Below are 20,776 nucleotides of genomic sequence, written 5' to 3'. Positions count from 1 at the left end.
AAGCTAAAGAAGGAATCTCAACATCATTATCGCGAGACTAATTCCTCTCAGAAAACTATTCGCGAGGATAGCTCCTTGCAAAAAGTATCATCTTAAAAATAGCCGTCGCTAATGGTACGTATCCTCGCGAATAGTTTTAGCGAGGTTAAGGGGAAAAGTATCTGCGAGGTTAGTTTCTCGGAAAAAATATGCTTGCCACGTGGCGATGTTTGCAATCTGGGATTGTGTTATACTTTTACCATTGATTAGTCCACGACAATAATCTGTATTGCCGTGCATTGTGCTGTACTGATACCATTGAATAGTCCACAATAATAGTCTGATTAATATCATGGTTAGTTGTACTGATACCATTGAATAGTCCACAGTAATAATCTGATTATTCTCGTTGTTATTCAGTCCACAGTAATAGTCTGATTATTCTCGTTGTTATTCAGTCCACAGTAATAGTCTGATTATTATCGTGGTTATTCAGTCCACAGTAATAGTCTGATTATTCTCGTCGTTATTCAGTCCACAGTAATAGTCTATCTGTATTGCCATGCATTGTGCTGTACTGATATCATTGAATAGTCCACAGTAATAGTCTGATTATTCTTGTTGTTATTCAGTCCACAGTAATAGTCTGATTATTCTCGTTGTTATTCAGTCCACTGATTATTCTCGTTGTTATTCAGTCCACAGTAATAGTCTATTATTATCGTGAATATTCAGTCCACAGTAATAGTCTGATTATTATCGTGGTTACTCAGTTGGACTACCATTAAGACATATTTAAATAGTTCAACATGTGTGATTCAACAACAAATTAAAGGCAATAGTTCAACAGCAAATTGAAGGCAATAGTTCAACAGCAAATTGAAGGCAATAGTTCAACAGCAAATTGAAGGCAATAGTTCAACAGCAAATTGAAGACAATAGTTCAACAACAAATTAAAGGCAATAGTTCAACAACAAAAGTAGTATCCAACTGTAGCCCCATCAGTACCAATTATTTTGGTTGTTACCATAACACAAACTGTTGTTATTAAAGAACTCATTGTTGGCATTATTGCCATTCTCGGCTGGATCAGCATGATCGGCCGGATGAGACGTGGTTGCATCCTCCTAAAATATGTAGAAATAAATAAGCGTGGTTTAGGGGTGTTGTCATCTATCTAAATATTTGTTACTAATGAACGACTGAGTCATAACATTTAGCATGTACATTGTCATTAATAAACACATTGTAATTAGCGAAAATATAGTACATACCGATAAAGAATTCCGTGGAATGCCCGCTGTCTTACAGAATTGATTGATCTCGGTTGCTACTCTATCCATGATCTCTTTATTCATGCTAGCCAACTTCTTTTCGATGTTCATGTTAGAAGTCAAAGTAGCAGCTCTAACAATTTCATCAACCTCTTCGCTGCTGAACATTTTTTCCGTATCTCTAGTATTGCTAGAACTATCTGGCCCAACATATATGGTTGATTTACTACGAAGTGTTGACTTTCTTTGCTTCGTAGATGTGTTGCCTAATCCATAAGGTTTATAATGAGAGGTTGGTCCGCTGACTTGTTGAAATAGAAGGTCATCGGGTACACTAACATATTTCAGATTATTTCGTAGCTCGAGATAGTTTTTATGTATTTAAAGTTGGAAAAGGATAATTACGACATAATAGTTATCAAACCCTATGCAATCTTTACTTGCTTTGATAGTTTCAAATGAATCTTAAATTTAAAAGAAATTACCAAAACATTGGAGGATTTCTCATCACGAAACTCTATTTCGAGCCAGCCAAACAACCAAAATAGTAGCTACTCTAATCAATTTTATTAAAAGACTATTCTTAAGTGGAATCCAAGTATCTAATAACCATAAGTCAGATACTCGTTCACAGTTTAAAACAAAATTATTATGGTTTGCAATCCAATAAGACCAAAGAGTTGAAATAACATGACAAGTGACAAGAAAATGCTCAATTGTTTCTACAAAATTGCAAAAATGACAAGTTTGGTCTCCTGTCCAACCCCTCTTAGCTAAATTATCCTTAGTTAAACATTTTACTCTCCTTAACTAGCCACATAAAAAATTTAATCTTAAGGGAAATTTTAGTTTTCTAAAGAGTAGTATAAGTGGAATCCTTGATACCCCAAATTCTAACCACTGGTACAAAGAGTGAACAGTAAACTGGCCTGGAGTGTGCCATCTCCAATAATCTTTTAGGGCATGACGGGTCAGTAAAAACATAAGAAAAAGAATAAGAAGACTAAAGTTGATGCCACTCATCTAATATAATGTCAGTAAGTTGTCTAGTGAATTGAATTAAACTAGTAGATGAAGCAACAACACTAGACATTGAGATAAGTGGATCAGTAGTTGTACGAAACAGATTAGGGTACAGACAATATAAGACACATTCACTGGACCAACTATCTAACAAAACATAAATGTCCTGTCTATTACCAACAATTCTATTAATACCTACGTCTACAATTAATGTATCTAATTGATTACTCTAAATGATCCATAACTTTGGTAATTAGCATGAAACTAATTACTAATTGACCATTATAAAGTTAGTATAAGAATTAAATGAAAATTATGTTTTACAAACCATATATAAAAAGTTAATAATTTAATCTTATAAATGCGTATTGGAGAACACGACATTGAACATAAGCCTAAATAAATAATTATATGGATTACATTTTGTATATAATGAAATGTTAAAAAAAGACAGTAAGAGTACCACAAAGAGCTTTTCAATTTTATTTGCAGATTGTACTTCAAATCAACTTAGAATGAAGTTATGCAAAACCAAGCAAATTAATCTTATTTTTTGATGAGAAGTTAAATGAGATGAATCTTTACACAATTTTCATCAGAAGGCGATAAACCAGCTATTCTTGTCGCAACTAAAAATAAATCCGAAGTGGGAGCATGTGTGGTTTCTCAGGAGGCTCAGGGGATGAAGAAAGACAATCGTTTCCTTGCTTTGTCTAGCATAGAGAAGGAAGAAAAGAAATAAAAGTTAAAATTTTCTTTTTTGCCTAATGCATATGGAAAAGTTAAAACGTCTATTAGCATTAATTAAGACAATCTTTATAAGATCAGATCTTGTGGCGTAGAAACACTTTGGAGATAAGTCATGTCCCAAGACCATCAAACAGGTTTAATTTAAACCCCCTCAATATTTGAAAGCTTATATTGGTCGAATTCTTAAATATTTACATATTAGAAATTAATCTTATTTGATTAAGAATGCAGGTTTTGTAAAATTTGAGAGTTGAGATTGTTAGATTATCATATTCGATCAATAATGTAAATTCTAAAAAAACTAAGTGAAGTTATAGGAAAATTGTTGCTTGGATGCATGCAACTTTAAAAACAAATTAATAGGAAAATTTAGAATTATTTTAATCATTATTGACAACAAAAGAATGAATTTAATTTATTGTATGTGTAGCTTTATTAGTTCAATAATTTTATACTTTTATTTTAAATGAACCAAAACACTCTTTTGTAAAATTTACTGTATGTTTAACTTTTATGTCAAATTTAATTGTATGCTTAAGTTACACCTAGTTTTATCAGAACAACCAGAATTAATTATAATATCCAAAGGAGTCCTTAACTGTTACCGTGTTCCCATTTTTTGGGTTTCCAAAACTTTGAGCAAGAATCTTTTTGTAATAAAAAAAATAATAAATATATATTACAAGTAATATTTCAATTTACACAACATGTATAAAAAAGGCAAAAAGAAAATAAGTAATGGCACGCACCACACTGGCATTACAAAGACATTTAAGTTTTTGCAAATTAAGAATAAGTGAAAACGAAAATTCGAACAAAATGTGGAAACGACAGGTGTACATATATATATCTATCTAGACATGCGTTTTCTCTTCACCTTCCTCCAAATTCTCCTTGGACACCTCCTCAAGCGACTTACCCATTGCCTCAGGCACAAACAAGGACATCACCGTACCCACCAAGTTGGTTGCGGCAAGCACAAAAAGTGAGTTACGCAGTCCAATACCCTTCGGGTAGCCACGATCCCTGGTTTCAGGGGTTTTCCCCTGAGATGAGTATAAGAAACCAAATGCACCAATTATGGCTCCAGCCTTTCCAGCAGCAGCTGAGATACCGTGGCAGGTTGACCTGAGCCTAGCCGGGAAGACCTCTGCCGGCACAATGAAGGTGGTTGAGTTGGGGCCGAAATTTGCAAAAAAGAAGGTCAACCCGTACATGACCACAAAACCAGTATGGTTGCCCGGTTGGATCCAGTGGTTGTATGGTATGGCAAGAGCAAGCATGAACACTGTCATCATAATAAATCCCATGAGCTGAATCCAGAACTGACCAATAATATCGATGAAGGCCACAGTGAACCAGTAGCCCGGTACGGTGCCGCAGAGAGCAATGTAGGTTTGTGCACGGGCGATACGAAACACCTCCTCAATGGCATTCATGGTACCTGCTTTCGGAATCCACCCAACCTTGCTAAAGATGTCCTTTTGAAAGAGATTCTGACTGTAGAAGGCAACATCCAAGAAGAACCAAGTAGTTGTAGTGGCTAGCAAGTGAACCCCATGGCGCTTTGCGAATTGGGGGGAGAAAAGTCCCCATTGATCTGCACGTACCCACAACGTCATTCTGTGCTTTATCATGATCCTCTACAATCTCCTCTTGTAGGACCTTGGACATGTCACTAGCTGCCTGCTTGGTGTTACGAGCAATGAGGGCTGTGTAACGTGCAGTTTCGGGCATTTGCATTCTCCAGTAGTAAGTCAACGCTGCCGGCACAGAACCGAACATAAGGACAATTCGCCATAGATAATCACTCTGAGACTGAGTAGATCGGACATGATCCTCATTGTAGGATGGGGCAGGGAACCTACTTTTGAACCCAGCTGACACAATAAGGGAGACGAGGGCCGCAAATAAGATGCCAAAACCCTGCATTGTGTTATCTAGTTCTTCAGTACCGACTTCATTTCAATACGTTAATTTAGAGATAAAAATTTGAAATTCATTTTAACATATTTGGTATAAAAGAATCGGTGGATTGAATAATTTGTAAGTACTGATAGTTATTTTCTAGATTGATTTTATTTATAATGTTGTTAATTGTCCGTAAGGACCGATCATTTGGTCAAGTAGAACTAGCATATTGGATATTTTTAATTATATTGCTACAAGTTAGAGGGATTTGATGGAAGAGGCCACTATACACAAGAAATTTAATTGAATATCTAAAACCAATCAAAGCCAAACCGGTCCGGTTGTTCAAAATGAATGATAAGAATTTTGGTTACCTACATGGCAAAGACAGCAGCAATGAAGGAGCCACGAGTTTTCTTGTTGGCATACTCAGACATAATGGTAGCCGAGAGAGGATAATTGCCGCCAACACCAAATGCTAACCAGAAGCGGAAGAAGCATAGTGTTGTAATGACACCTTTTGGCTGGTGGCCGAAAGAGAGTCCTGACGCAATGGAGCAAATGACCATCAGAATCAGTGTGAAACCATACACGCTTTTCCTGCCCAACTTATCACCAAACCACCCAAAGAATAGCTGGCCTGCGAGGGTCCCACAAAGGGCAACACCAGTTACTGCAGCAGAAACATTTGGTGGGAGGGTTCCCGGATTTTTGTAGGTTGGATCCGTATAATAGAGACGGCCAATAAGCTTCGCCACAATTGAGATAACAAAAAGATCATATGCGTCGGTGAAAAATCCCATGCCAGCAATCACAATTGCTAGAAAATGGTATCCTTGTGTCTTAGCCTTATCAAGCTTATCCAAAACTGCTAGCTGTTCGCGCGGCATTTTTGCTTATTATTGTGATCTTACTTCCTCCTCTTCTTGTTTTCTATTATCTTACTGTAATGAAATAAAACGAAAGGTATACACTTTTTTATTTTTCATTATATTTGAATTAACTGCAAAATAAATTATGTCGTTCCTGCCCCAAAATCCAGGAACATATGTATATATGTACATGCTAACATGCAACTTCTGCAGTAACTATTATAAATGATCGATCTAACCTTTCTTTAAAGTATGCATGTATAACTATAAAAAAGATTCCAACATATATTGCTATTAGTTGTGATTGGCTATATAGCATAAACTTTATTTATATTTCTGTAACTAAATATTGCTCTTTTACTTAATTCCCACAGATACTTTTAAGTTCCTCTAATGTTTGGAACACGGCAACTTTTAATATTCCTAACTTTCTATATCTTTGGCTAATTATTATTTTCTATGTAATTAATATATACAATCTGTATTTTACAATATGAAAACAATAATTAATGTAGTTGGCTAAACAGATATATGTAGTATTTAATCGTGCACTGTCAGGAACATAATAAACATCTGAAAACGTTGCACTGACATTTTTTAAAAGCACAAACACAGAAGTTATAGAAAGCACAATATCCTTTTTTTTTCATAACATTCTTATGATAAATTAAGGTTCTACAAAATTTGTTTGTTTCAGCAAGCTAGGTATTAACATCGGGTTGATTAGTCAATTTTACAGAACTAAAATTTCCAGTACGTGCACATTCCCAACTAATTTTATAATTTTGGTTTTAAAATAAAACTTAGGAACAGGGGTTGTAGACAACTTATGCTTACCGAACTGGTACTGCCATTAGTCATTACAAAACTTCAAACCTTAATTGTATACTGTATAGTAATATAATTAAAAGAGCGAGCTATAAAATCAGGACGAACCACATACCTTGAAAAGCGTGCTATTTATAGAAAGTATTTCAGTCCGATAGAGGCGCCGGGTTCTGTCTGATAATGTTATTTTATTCAGGGTCAACACTCAACACTGCCTCTATTATTCCATTATTCGCTTCCTTCACGGACTTCTCTCTCCTAATTTCAATGTGTCACAACGTGAATAAATTAACTATCATTTTGTTAGTGGCGGCACTAGTGGAGAACTTGGAATTAGTGTCGGATGTTTATGGGTATTAGTGTCGGACATTAGGCGACACTAATCGGGCTGATACTAATACTTTGTAAATAGCCGACACTAAAAGTAAGCCATTAGTGTCGGCTATTTATTAAATGGCCGACACTAATACTAACTTTTAGTGTCGGCTATTAATTAAATAACCGACACTAATACTTATTAGTGTCGGCTTTTTAATAAATAGCCGACACTAATGTTTTTTTTTTAAAAAAAAAAAATTTCAAAAATTCACTATAAATCATAGGAAATTCTAAAAATGAAAATTTTTGTTCTGGAATGCTCATATATTTTTGCTGAACTATATATAAAACAAAGATATCAAATAATTCATCATAATTTACAAATAACACTCACTAAATAAAATATCATCCAAATTGCTCACTAAATAATTCTTATAAATGGTTTGTGCAAACCCTAAAACAGAAAATACATAAAATATGTTTAAATACAAACCCTAAAACAGAAAATACATAAAAAATACATAAAAGACCCTAAAAACTCTAAAATTATAAAGACTATAAGTTAGATCGGACTGAAATTGTAAAGAAAATTCGAAAAATCGCTGATCCGACGGTCGGATCGGGCTGGAAAGGAAGTTAGCTTGGATTTGGGGCTGCGGAGCTCCTGTCAAAATTTCAGCCCGATCCGACGGACGGATCAAAAGTTACGCCCCTTGGACTGAAGCATGCTCGGTTTGAGAAGATCTGGTATTCGCCTAGAAGCGGCTCGGTTTGAGAAGATCAGATCGGAGAGAAGCGTGAAGCGAAGTGAAGGAGATGTTTTAAACCCTAGGCGTGCGTTTGAAAGAGGTGCGCGGGACTTAAAATGAAATTTTTTTAGCTTTAATGTCGGCTGTTTATAAATAGCCGACACTAATAACTGAGAATTAGTGTCGGCTGTTTATAAAAAGGCGACACTAATGTATTAGTGTCGGCTGTTTATAAAGAGCCGACACTAATTGTTAAGTATTAGTGTCGGTTGTTTATAAATAGCCGACACTAATACATTAGTGTCGGCTGTTTATAAACAGCCGACACTAATTCTCAGTTATTAGCCGATTTAGCCGACACTAATATTATTAGTGTCGGTTTTTTGTAAATAGCCGATACTAAAGTATTAGTGTCGGTTTTTTAAGGCGACACTAATTGTATGTTCTCCACTAGTGCGGGAAAGCAATTCGTTCCTTGAATGTTCACAACTATTGAATATATCCAACGTATATATGTATATTTTAATACAAATATCGCACTTTTAAACAAATAATTAGTTTCATTTAACATTTCTACATATACAATTATTTAGGTGTGTATTGTGATCATAAAAATTTACAATGATAATCAGTCATGTAACTTAATTCCGTATTATAACTAGGAGAACGAAGTAGGTTCAATGGACATCGAACTTACTTTTTGGTTTGATGGGATTCAAGACCGTCTGATTTACTTTAAGATCTATACACTCGAAATTAACATGAGTGCACACAAATATTAAAGCAGAGTGCACAAATCTTGAAGTGGATCGAACGGTCTTAGAGTCAATCAAACCTAAAGTTGGTCCAATGAACATCAGACCTACTCCGCAGTCTATAACTAGATGACCACCAACCAGTAATAAATGTTCCAAACTTTCGATGATACTATGATAATTGATTAGGCTTACTATTCTGATATGATTTATATCCAGTTAGATACCTAATATAGTAGAATGAAATCCAAATCGTTTGAGATGAATTGGTAGCACAGTAGTCTATGAGAAAAAGTCCTACCATTCTCGACTTCGCAGCTCTTATGAAGCTTACAAAAAATAAAAAAAAATCCATATCGTTTATTTTACTCTGACATAAATCTCAAAGATCCTCTGTATATTAAAAGCAGGTCAATTCACTCGGCTTAAATTAACTTGGAAACGGTAACTAAGGGAATATTCATCGTGATCACAGGCTATGATACATGGAGATTGGAGAAGAAGCAAAATTAAAAAAAATATAGTAAATAACAAAATAAAAAAAACTTAGTCATAAATAAATAAAACTTGGTCCGCACCAGTCTTCGCTCCAAGGGGCCTACTAAGAGTAACCCATTCACACAGCTTTTGCTTGACCGACGAAACAGGCCTACATTTTTAGATGTCAGATTTAAGAGCATATCATACGGCTGTGGCTAATTTGCTGCCGGCAGTGCTGCCGCTGTTTTATTTTTATTTTGTGATATTCAAATAATAAATCCAAACCGTTAGATGTTTAATCTATATTATAATCTATTTGGAGACCAAATTTTACATTTTTTTGAATTTTTTTACTATATATTAAGCTGGTTTGAAAACCGCTGATTTCAATGCTGCAGAAATTTACTGAAATCAGCGGTTTTCAAACCAGCTTAATATATAGTAAAAAAATTCCAAACAATGTAAAATTTGGTCTCCAAGTAGATTATAATATATATTAAACATCTAACGGTTTGGATTTGTTGTTTGGACATCACAAGACTAAATATAGCCCCGGCAGCACCTCTGCTGAAATGCTGCCAGCAGCAATTTAGACAGACCCCATATCATACCAGCAAAATGTTATGTTATTATTATTATTCTTTTCTTTATGGAAGTTATAAATCAAACCGTCATTCATTTTTTTTTTTTTTGAAAACTTAGTAGTAGCTACCAAGATTCGTGAGGGGGAATCAAACTCTCGACCTTTGGGTATAACAACTCTAAGACATTTTCCTAGCCAATTGTGCTACCTCCTTTTTCTCCAAACCGTCATTTTTGAGATAAAGATTCCTGTGATCACTTACACAGAGAAAATTGGGTTTAGTTAATAAATCAAAGTTTGATTCACACAAAATATCGAGTTAATTGCAACGAAACATTGTGCATTATTTAATTCATTCTCAGAAATCCCTTGCCTTTTCTGATAGAACGTTGTAAATAAGAGCATCTATGGAAATTAATATTTTTCATTGACAGCTTATGATTTTGAATATTGCTCACTTTAGATATATATATCAAGTCAGAATTATCTGTAACCATCCTGTCGGTTGGTTCATTGTGAAATAATAAATATTATTCTACTTGTGTCAGGCGAATGGATATGTATTATGTTATCTGATACTCAATCCCAAATTCATTTATCAATGTATTTTTTTATATATTTTTTATATTTTATAATGCCAAATGTCCCTGACAACTGTCAACGTCGAATGGTTTATTCCTTGGATATTCCACGTTCCAATTAATTGCAATTAATATACATAATAACTTCATTTTCAAACTTCAGAATGGGCTGTTAGATGTATGTATATGGAAATAAATCTGCTGTGATTCTAAAAGGATCGCAGGACCTGTGATTCCAAATTCATCTATTTATCTGTTTAGAGATTCGTGTATAAAAATTAGTGTTGAAATTTGTGCATTTCAAAAAGTGAAAAATTAGATTTGAAATCACAGGATAAACACAAATGGCATGTCATGCAAACATGGCACGTATCACACTCGATCTGACACAAATACAAATACGTATTACCATATGTATATATATGAGAGGGGTTAATATCAAAATCGATTATTTCTGGGGTTCTGTACACTTAAGTTGTTTTTTAATTTTTAGTTCAAAAGTAGATTCAAACCATTAGATGTTCTCTCTGTATTAAAAAGTATTTGGAGATCAAATTTTATAATTTTTTGATGTTTTTTTTTAATATTTATTAAGCAAATTTAAAAATCGCTAATCTAATGGTAGCTTAACCAAACAATAAAATAAGACTGGACAATTGGATCAGCAATTTTCAAAGAGACTTAATAAATAGTAAAAAAAAAAAATGTAAAATTTGGTCTCCAAGAACATTTTATATAGAGCACATCTAACGGTTTGGATCGATTTTTTGAACTTTGAAAATTTGAAAATGATTTAGTTGCACGGAACCTCAGAAACAATTGATTTGATATATATTAGCCCCTTTCTTTATCTATCTATCTATCTACTGAAATTTTTAAATATACCATTTCCCCAAAAAAAGTAAACCAAAAAATCATTATTTATGAGAAATTCCAAATCTACTATGACCTCAACTAGGAGATGCGGCCCCAGTTGGAAGGCCTCATCTAGGGGATGCGGCCTCTTTTTTCAAATGAGGTTTATTTATTTATTTATTTGGGTTTTTATTATTTAATGAGGTATTTTGACGAGGTATTTAACAAATTACTTTTTTAGTTGTATTAGATTTTTTTCACGAGTTATTTTCAAGAATATTGTTTATTTTATGTTTGTTAGACGTACTATTATTATAATCATAATAACATTAGCATGATATTGTTCTATTTATGTCTTCTTCATTTTTTTTCCCAACAAAATGACATTTAAAACAAAAATAAATTCCACTTTGTTGTTATTTGCAGAAACCAAAACAAATGAAACATAATAAAAATCAAAACAATTAAAACATAACAAATAACAAAAATCCAAACAAATAAAATCTCATCTAAAAAAGAAAGGGGGGGTCGCATCCTCTAGTTGAGGCTATGATAGATTTGGAATTTTCCAGAAATGATAGTTGTTTTATTTTTTATTTTTTCGAAAATGGTATTTTTAAAAATTTCGGATCTATCTATTTATCTATATATATTATATGTTCCACTAATTAAGCCGTAAAAAACATATTGATTAAGTAATTTTACCTTTTTATTTTTCATAATCGTATGTTAGTTGTTACAGTTATAAAACAAGTTTGTTGTTAACATAACCTATTTCATTATATAACAAAAATTTAACTCTACAAAAAATTCTTAATTGAGTATCTAAATCTATAAACTATTTCTGCATTGCTATCTGTGATTAGCTAATCGTGGTGCCCTACAAATTATTCTGGCATACAGTAACATATATCGATCTATTTAAATATATTCAAATGTTTTTCTCCATATATATATATGCGCTCAACTCTTCAAGTCTCCTTCCTATTTTAGACTGGCAATGGTATATTCGTTGGATTATTCCATCGTTGCGCGTACACGTATATTTATATACATATATATATATGTTTCAGAGCTGCGATGGAAATTTGGTTTTTGCTAGCTACTATACGTACTGGAACTTGTAGCATTTTGAAGTATACTAAATTACATTTTGAGTAAAAGTAAGGCCTCCACCTTTATTTTACACAAATAAATATTCGATACAATTAAAAAAAAATTCTTGCTTTGGTCTTCTTTGCCCAGAAAAAAAAAAAGCATTGAATTTTTTTTTTCAGAGAAGCGATAATTAAACTGGCGCCTTAACTAATCATTTTGTTAACTTTTAAATGTCTACTCTCCGTCCAGCCATTCATGAATGTATTCATTAACTATTTTTTTTAACAAATATATTATAAATTTTAGCCTATGGTTCAAATGCCTCCATTTTTTGTGTCTCCATCATGTCTTCGTAAAACTTTAATAATTCAAAATTTAAAACTTAAAAGTTTAAATAAAACCAGTTAGATATGATCTACATCAATTTTTCTATGCATATGTAAAAGATTATGACATTTCAATTTTATTTTGATTGTTATCAAGAGTGTGCAAATTTTTGGACTTCAATTTTTCAACTAATTGATTCACATAAAAACAAAGCCGAATAGTGATAATTTTATTTTCATATAAAGAAAATAACATAGATCACATCAAATGTTACTATTTTGATATATAATTTTTATCATTATTTTTATTAGAAAATTAAAAATAGAAGTATGATAGAGACAAATAATGAAGGCATTTGTATCCTCCTCTTAATTTTGATACTGGCTAATTATTTTTAACATTAAATAATGAAGGCATTTGTATCAAATTAAAGCGACCTCATGCTTTTAACATTAAATTAGTTACCATTTGATAAAAATATTATTTATGTAAACACTTAACTAGTGTTTTAGTATTTAATAGTTTTTTTAGTACTTGTATTGTTATAATTTTCAAGACATGTCTAATTAATATTATTGTACTAAATTTACATGACCGGTGTCATGATTACACTTTTTAACCATCACCATACACACCATAAGAATTGTATCTGTATAAATGTTAAAAATCTTTATATATGTGTTAAAAGAAACTAATTAAGTGTTTAGAAGTGCAATATTTTTATTAAAACTAATTTAACATTGGGAACATGTAGTCATATATGAGTGGGGTTAAAATGCACCATTGGTTTTGTGCCTCAACTATACCCCATATCTCTATCTCTGTTTATAGAGCTCAAACAGTCGATCCGAATCGCTAGTACTTAGTTTTATGCATATTTTGATGTTTTTTTGTACTTTCTTATGTTGTTGCCTTGCTTAGTTCTGTGCATGTTATGAGGTTTTGTATTTCTTTTGTTTTTGTTTCTGTTTTAAACAGCTGTATAAGACTTGTCATATTTGATTTTGGTACCAATTAGGTACTATGTCAGATATGTTATGATTTCAATTTTCAAATGAAATCGGTGATATATTCCACTATTTTTCAAAAAAAAAAAACATGATATACATATTAAAATGTGCTTAGAGACCAAATTATATATTTTTTGAAATTTTTTTACTATTTTTTTAGATAGGTACAAAATCACGGCATCTGGACCATCCAAAAATAGTGATTTTGTACCTATCTAAAAAAATAGTAAAAAAATTTCAAAAAATATAAAATTTGGTCTCTAAGCACATTTTAATATGTATATCATGTTGAGCGGTTCGGATCGACTGTTTGAACTTTATAAACGAAGATAGAGACGTGGAGTATAGTTGGGGCACAAAATTAATGGTGCATTTTAACTCTACTCGTCATATATATAGTTTCTTTAATTTGTTACTTATATATATGATATATAACTAGTTCTGTATTAATGATAATTAGTGAAACGTTTAAAATAGAATATATATGTATTGGATATATTCAATAGTTGTGAATATGTAAGGAATGAATTGCTCTCCCGCCTCTAACTAAAATCATTTAGTTTTTATTCATGTTCTGAGTTCTGACTCAGTGAAAGGAGAGAAAAGTCAGATAGGAACCGAATAATGAAATAACAGAGGGAGTTGACCCTGAGTAAAATAACAATATGAGGCACAGAATCCGGCTCCTCTATGGAACTAATATTTTGTATAAATAGCATACGGTGGATAGGCAGTAAGGCCAAGCGCACTATCCTTTTCTCCTCTTCAAACGCATTTCAAGGTATGTAGTTCCTCCTGATTTAATTAATGGTCCTTGCTCTTTCAATTTTACAATGGCAGTAACTGTTTGGTAAGGATATATGTCTACCTTCCCTGTTAATTACTTTTATTTTAAAACTATAGTTACAATATTAGTTGGGAAATATGGGTGATCAATGTTCGATGAGGTGACAATTGATTTAAGACATTAATTAAAATCGGTAGCCAATCACAACAAATTAATAGCAATATGTATTTTTTTCGAGCTATACAAACATACATCAAAGAAAGGTTAAGATCATTTATAATAGTTATTCTAGCTGTTGCATGCACATGCATTTGTTCCTGCAATTTACGGCAACGGCATATATATATATATATAGAGACTAATGTGCATTCGAATGTATTTGAGCCGAAATACATATGATTTAAATTCGACTTTTCAAAATTCAAACGGTCGATCCGAACCGTTCATCTTGTTCTTCATATTAATATGTGCTTAGAGAAAAAATTGTACATTTTTCTGAATTTTTTTACTATTTATTAAGTATTTTACAAAATTGTTGATCCAACGGTAGCTGCTGATTTTACTGTTTTGTTAAGCTACCGTTGGATCAACAATTTTGTAAAATACTTAATAAATAGTAAAAATATTCAGAAAAATATAAAATTTGGTCTCCAAGCGCATATTAATATGGAGAACAAGATGAATGGTTCAGATCGACCGTTTAAATTTTGAAAAGTTGAATTTGAACCGTATGTATTTTGGCCCATATACATTCGAATGCACATTAGTCTCTCTCTCTATATATATATATTTATATATAAAATTTATTTTGCAGTTTATCTAAGTATATTGATAACTAGAAAAATGCATAACTTACGTTTTTTTCATTACAGTAAGATAATTAAAAACAAGAAGAGGAGGAAGGCAGTTCAAAACAATCAGCAAAAATGGCGCGCCAACAGCTAGCAGTTTTGGACAAGCTTGACAAGGCCAAGACACAAGGATACCATTTTCTGGCAATTGTTATTGCTGGCATGGGATTTTTCACTGACGCATATGATCTTTTTGTTATTTCAATTGTCGCCAAGCTTATTGGCCGTCTCTATTATACGGATCCCAGCTACAAAAATCCGGGAACCCTCCCACCAAATGTGTCTGCTGCTGTAACTGGTGTGGCCCTTTGTGGGACCCTTTCAGGCCAGTTATTCTTCGGGTGGCTTGGTGATAAGCTGGGCAGGAAAAGTGTGTACGGTTTCACACTGATTATGATGGTCATTTGCTCCATTGCGTCAGGCCTCTCTTTCAGCCACCAGCCGAAAGGTGTCATTACAACACTATGCTTCTTCCGCTTCTGGTTAGGATTTGGTGTTGGTGGCGATTATCCTCTCTCGGCTACCATTATGTCTGAGTATGCCAACAAGAAAACTCGTGGCTCCTTCATTGCTGCTGTCTTTGCCATGCAGGTAATAAAAATTCTTATCATTCATTTTGAACAACCCGTCAGGTTTGTCTTTGATTGGTTTTAGATATTCACTTTAATTTCTTGTGTATAATCAGCGGCCTCTTTGATCAAATCCCTCTAATCGGTAGCAATATAATTAAAAATATCCAATATGCTGGTTCTACTTGACCAGATGATTGGTCCTTGCGAACAATTAACAACATTATAAATTAAATCAATCTAGAAAATAACTATGATCAGTACTATTATACTTATAAATTATTCAATGCAACGATTCTTTTATACCAAATAAGTTAGAATTTGTTTCATTTTTTAATCTAAACGTATTGAAATGAAGTCACTGAATAACTAGATAACACAATGCAGGGTTTTGGCATCTTATTTGCGGCCCTCGTGTCACTTGCTGTGTCAGCTGGGTTCAAAAGTAAGTTCCCCGCCCCATCCTACAATGAGGACCCTGTCCGATCTACTCAGTCTCAGGGTGATTATGTATGGCGAATCATCCTTATGTTCGGATCTGTACCAGCAGCGTTGACTTACTACTGGAGAATGCGAATGCCCGAAACGGCACGTTACACGGCCCTTATTGCCCGTAACACCAAGCAGGCAGCTAGCGACATGTCCAAGGTCCTACAGGAAGATATTGAAGAGGATGTCAATAGAGAACAGAATGATGTTGGAGATCAATGGGGACTTTTCTCCCCACAATTCGCAAAGCGCCATGGAGTTCATTTGCTAGCCACCACAACTACTTGGTTCTTCTTGGACATTGCCTTCTACAGTCAGAATCTCTTTCAAAAGGACATCTTTAGCAAGGTTGGGTGGATTCCGAAAGCAGGTACCATGAACGCCATGGAGGAGCTCTTTCGTATCGCCCGTGGACAAACCTACATTGCTCTCTGCGGCACTGTACCCGGCTACTGGTTCACTGTGGCCTTCATCGATATTATTGGTCGGTTCTGGATTCAGCTCATGGGATTCATTATGATGACAATATTCATGCTTGCTCTTGCCATACCATACAACCACTGGATCCAACCGGGCAACCATACTGGTTTCGTGGTGATGTACGGATTGACCTTCTTTTTTGCAAATTTCGGTCCCAACTCAACCACCTTCATTGTCCCAGCAGAGGTTTTCCCGGCTAGGCTCAGGTCAACCTGCCACGGTATCTCAGCTGCTTCTGGAAAGGCTGGAGCCATAATTGGTGCATTTGGTTTCTTGTATGCATCTCAGGGGAAAACCCCTGAAACCAGGGATCGTGGCTACCCGAAGGGTATTGGACTGCGTAACTCACTTTTTGTGCTTGCCTCAACCAACTTGATAGGTACAGTGATGTCCTTGTTTGTACCTGAGGCCATGGGTAAGTCGCTCGAGGAGGTTTCCAAGGAGAATTTGGAGGAAGGTGAAGAGAATAAAACACATGTCTAGATAGACACCTCGTTGATTTCACAGTGTTTTAAATTTTGTGGTTTGATTTGCATTTATTCTTAATTTGAAAAAACTTTGATTTTTTATTTGTGATAGTGTGGTGTGTACATTTTTTGTATTTGTTTTTATACCTTATGTGTACATTCAAAATTATCTTGTAATATTTGTTGAATAAAAAAAAAAAAGTCGTGCATGAAGTTTTCCAAAAAAAAAAAAATGGTAACAATAAGGCTTACGGACTTCTATGGATGGTTTGTACTTATTTTTTTATCTGCCCATAAATAACTTCACTAATTTCTTTTAATTTATATGGTTCAATATGATACATCAAGTTACAGAAAAGCGAATGCTAATTTACCCACCACTAATTATATCAACAAATTTCTATATCAATGGGGTAGGATCAGGGGCGGACGCGTGCCGGACGGGGACAGGGGGGGGGGGGGGGGGGTGCAAACTAATAACTTTGGGTGGGTGAGAAGCACGTACATGCTTTCCTTGGATACAGGATTCACAAACTAATTTTGAAATAGACTGAAATTCATGACGTATCTTCTTCAAAACCTGAAGAGATGGATGCCCCAATTCATGATGAACCTCCTTAGCACTTCTAGTACTCAAGTATTCCACTCGCTGAGGTGAGCTCTCTATGCAGTACAAATCATTGTCCTTATATGCAATACCAATCAATCTGTTCGTCCTCAGTTCCTGAAAGGTGCATTTAATTGGAGTGAAGGTAACTAAGCAATATAGCTATTCTGCAGACATAAGATTTTCAGGAAAGGAAGGGACATATAAGATAGATGATAAGGACATATTTTGTGAAATATGGGTGGATCCAATTCCTTAAATATTACAGGTAGAACCATTAGCTATTTGGACATGTGGTTATGAGGTAGTGGCAAGTCCTGATAGTATACTTTTGTTACTAGTCATATGGTAAGTAGAACCTGAATCAACAATCCATGATGATTTTGACGCTACAAAACAGTTAGAAATCATATCTGAGTGGGCTACAGTAGCCCTCGGAATCTGTGTTTGAGAGGTCATGTCGGCACGAGTAAAGTCCAACTGCTCAAGTCGCTGAACAATTGTAGCAACTTCATCTAAATTGGAGCGTTTCCAGGGTGATTGATCGACAGGGGCCACCTGAGCACGAGGGAGTGGAGAACCTTCGAGCAGTCCCACTTCATGTGACCCCACTCTTTGCAATAATGACATTGCACATTCTTCGAGCATCTAAAATCTGAATCAATTTTCATTTGAATCTAGAGTCAGAGAGTGGTGTGAGAGTCAGATTGAAAACATCAGGTACAACAGACTGGAGCTACAGTGCGGCAGAACAGTACTTCGGATGAACAGTGCTACAGTGCGGCGGATGACCAACACAGAATGAGATCTGCTGCTATTCAAAACCGCTGCTATCCGTGCTCTTCTCTCTATCTCTCTCTTCTTTCTCTCTTCTATTTCTCTTTCCTCCTTTTTACAAGAGAGAGATAGACACAAATGGAGAGCACCACGCTAACAGCGAATTTGAATCCTGACCAACACAAGTGAACTTGATTTAAAAAAAAGAGCCTACTGTCAAGAATTGATAAAAAAAAGTAAAAAGTGTAAATACTATGAAAACAGGGACCAATTTGATAAACTTTGTTCATAGGTGCTGACAAATATGTAGCAGCTTGCATATAGGCATTAGGTGTTGTGCATTGTCCTTGTACCAACTCTCTTGTACCTGCATCAGTCATTCATGTGTATATAACAAAGGGAGGGCCAACAATACCCATACTGGTACAGTACCAACCATAAAAACAATCCCAAAAAGATCAAATCAGTAGGCAAATCTACAGATATTGAAATGATCCCAAATCATGCACACTACTAGAGTATAACACACTGAATATATCTGCACTTGATTTTCCATTTATGGGCATTTTTAAGTAATTATAAACAGTTGATGAATCTAAGTCAGTGAAAAGTTAGAACTGCACAGTTATAGTGTACTGGCACAAGAACTGATCTACAGAAAATCCATAAATTTTATACAGTTCTAGGTCTCTACAAATCATGATATTTTTTTATCTTATAGTTCATGATCCAACCATCATTTTCATATAAAGAACTAAAAATTCTACGAAGCTAATTGATCACAATAATTTGTCAAAGTTCAGTGATTCAGAATATGTAAAAAGGACAAAATAATCAAACACCATATCAAATTGATAGAATTAGGGACTCACAAATCATGAAAATGTGCAAATATAGACAAGGAGATCCCCTCAACATGACTACATACCCCAAGCAATAGTAATTGATGTGAAAACCTCATGGTTACAACGACATTGTTTTCAATCATCTCAAACTTCATTTATTTTGTTGCTTTCAATATTTTCTAAATATATATTTTTTATTTTTTTGTGAAATTTTTTTATAGTGAAAAAATATTTCCAAAACTTTTGTATTCCAAAAAATGTTTCTTAAGCTCATCACCAAGTCTTTTGTGAATTTAACTTCAAAATCTATCGAAGCAACTTCAAACAATGAATTCAAACTATTGAAACCGATCTACTTTACAAGTAGTGCATTTACATGTCAAATTCATATAATTTCGAATTAATTTAGTACAAAATCAAGTGGTAAAAAAAAATAATGAAAAATGAAGGTATTAAAATTAACTTATAAATTTTTTTTTTTTTTAACACTTGACTTTGTACTAAAATATTGACAGTCTTTGTCAATATAAAAAAAAAAAAACTTTGCACTAATATAAGTAAAATAATATTATAAATTTTGTATGTAAATGCATCACTTGCGAAATATATCAATTTAACGATTTGAATTTGTCGTTTGAAATCAATTTGAAGTTAAGGTCACCAAAAGAATTGGTGAGCTTAAGAACATAGTTCTACTCAACTAGTTGTATTTTTATTTCCTAAATATATGTATTTTATACATTTATTTCTTGATTATTTCAACGATTTAAATTTTTCGTTTGAAACTCATTTGATTAATTTGAATTTAAGCTCATCAAAGATGTTTGGCAAGTTGGGTAGGTTTAAATTTTAGGCTCCAATAAAGAAGAGGTGTTTGATAAAAGAAATTTAAGAAAGTGAGTCTCTAGTTTTCTTAAAGAGACTAAATTGCTTAAGCCATATAGAATAGTGACTTAAAAATTGAGGCAAACTTAAGAAAGTGAGCAAAAGGAGGGTTAAGAAAGTGATTTTAAGCTTTACAAATGAGTAAGTGTTTGACAAATTTAAAGCTCTTTAATATCTTAAGGAGCTCTAAGGAGTTTTAAAGAGAGTGTATCAAACACTACCAATCAAAAGTAGATAAGTAGTTATGCTGAATTTATATTTCTACATTAAGATATTACATTATAAAAATAATGAAAATTCTCACTAATTGAACTGGACATTAATTATTATTATGCGGGCCCGAAATAACTTTAACATCTATTTTTTTTTTTTGTTATTTTCTTTCTGGACCCATCTCTCTTCCGGCCCATGTCTCTCTCTCTCTCTCTGTTTTTTTTTTCCGCCCGCACCAGTACCCTGTTAAGATATTTTTTTTTTTCCAAACCAATTCAAAGTGTTATTTTTAGATGTATCACTCATTTGTGTTAAAAGAGCATCATCAGTAATCAAGTCGATCTCACCATTTTTGTTTCTAATTTTTTTTTCTACCATGCTAATTGATTCATAATCCCGAATCTGGATCTCT

The 20,776-nt window shown here is 33.7% G+C and overlaps 2 protein-coding genes across 2 annotated transcripts; one reads left to right on the top strand and one right to left on the bottom strand.

Annotated features, from left to right (window-relative positions):
• Positions 1-3,878: 3,878 nt before the first annotated feature.
• On the bottom strand, positions 3,879-5,887 carry LOC144567839 (putative inorganic phosphate transporter 1-3). Its single transcript, XM_078318019.1, is given in 3 exon segments — positions 3,879-4,635; positions 4,637-4,953; positions 5,313-5,887. Coding segments are annotated over 3 exon segments (1,587 nt in total). The 5' UTR covers positions 5,829-5,887; the 3' UTR covers positions 3,879-3,881.
• A 9,159-nt stretch (positions 5,888-15,046) lies between these two features.
• On the top strand, positions 15,047-17,132 carry LOC144567627 (inorganic phosphate transporter 1-2-like). Its single transcript, XM_078317805.1, has 2 exons — positions 15,047-15,623; positions 15,989-17,132. Exons 1-2 carry the CDS (start codon positions 15,108-15,110, stop codon positions 17,051-17,053), a joined length of 1,581 nt encoding a protein of 526 aa, XP_078173931.1. The 5' UTR covers positions 15,047-15,107; the 3' UTR covers positions 17,054-17,132.
• The last annotated feature ends 3,644 nt before the right edge of the window (positions 17,133-20,776 follow it).

This window comes from Carex rostrata, chromosome 16 (assembly GCF_964058835.1).
Source record: "Carex rostrata chromosome 16, lpCarRost1.2, whole genome shotgun sequence".
Taxonomy (NCBI): Eukaryota; Viridiplantae; Streptophyta; class Magnoliopsida; order Poales; family Cyperaceae; genus Carex; species Carex rostrata.
The sequence above is the reverse complement of the archived record's forward strand: the minus strand, read 5'-3'. Positions and strand labels throughout refer to the sequence as shown.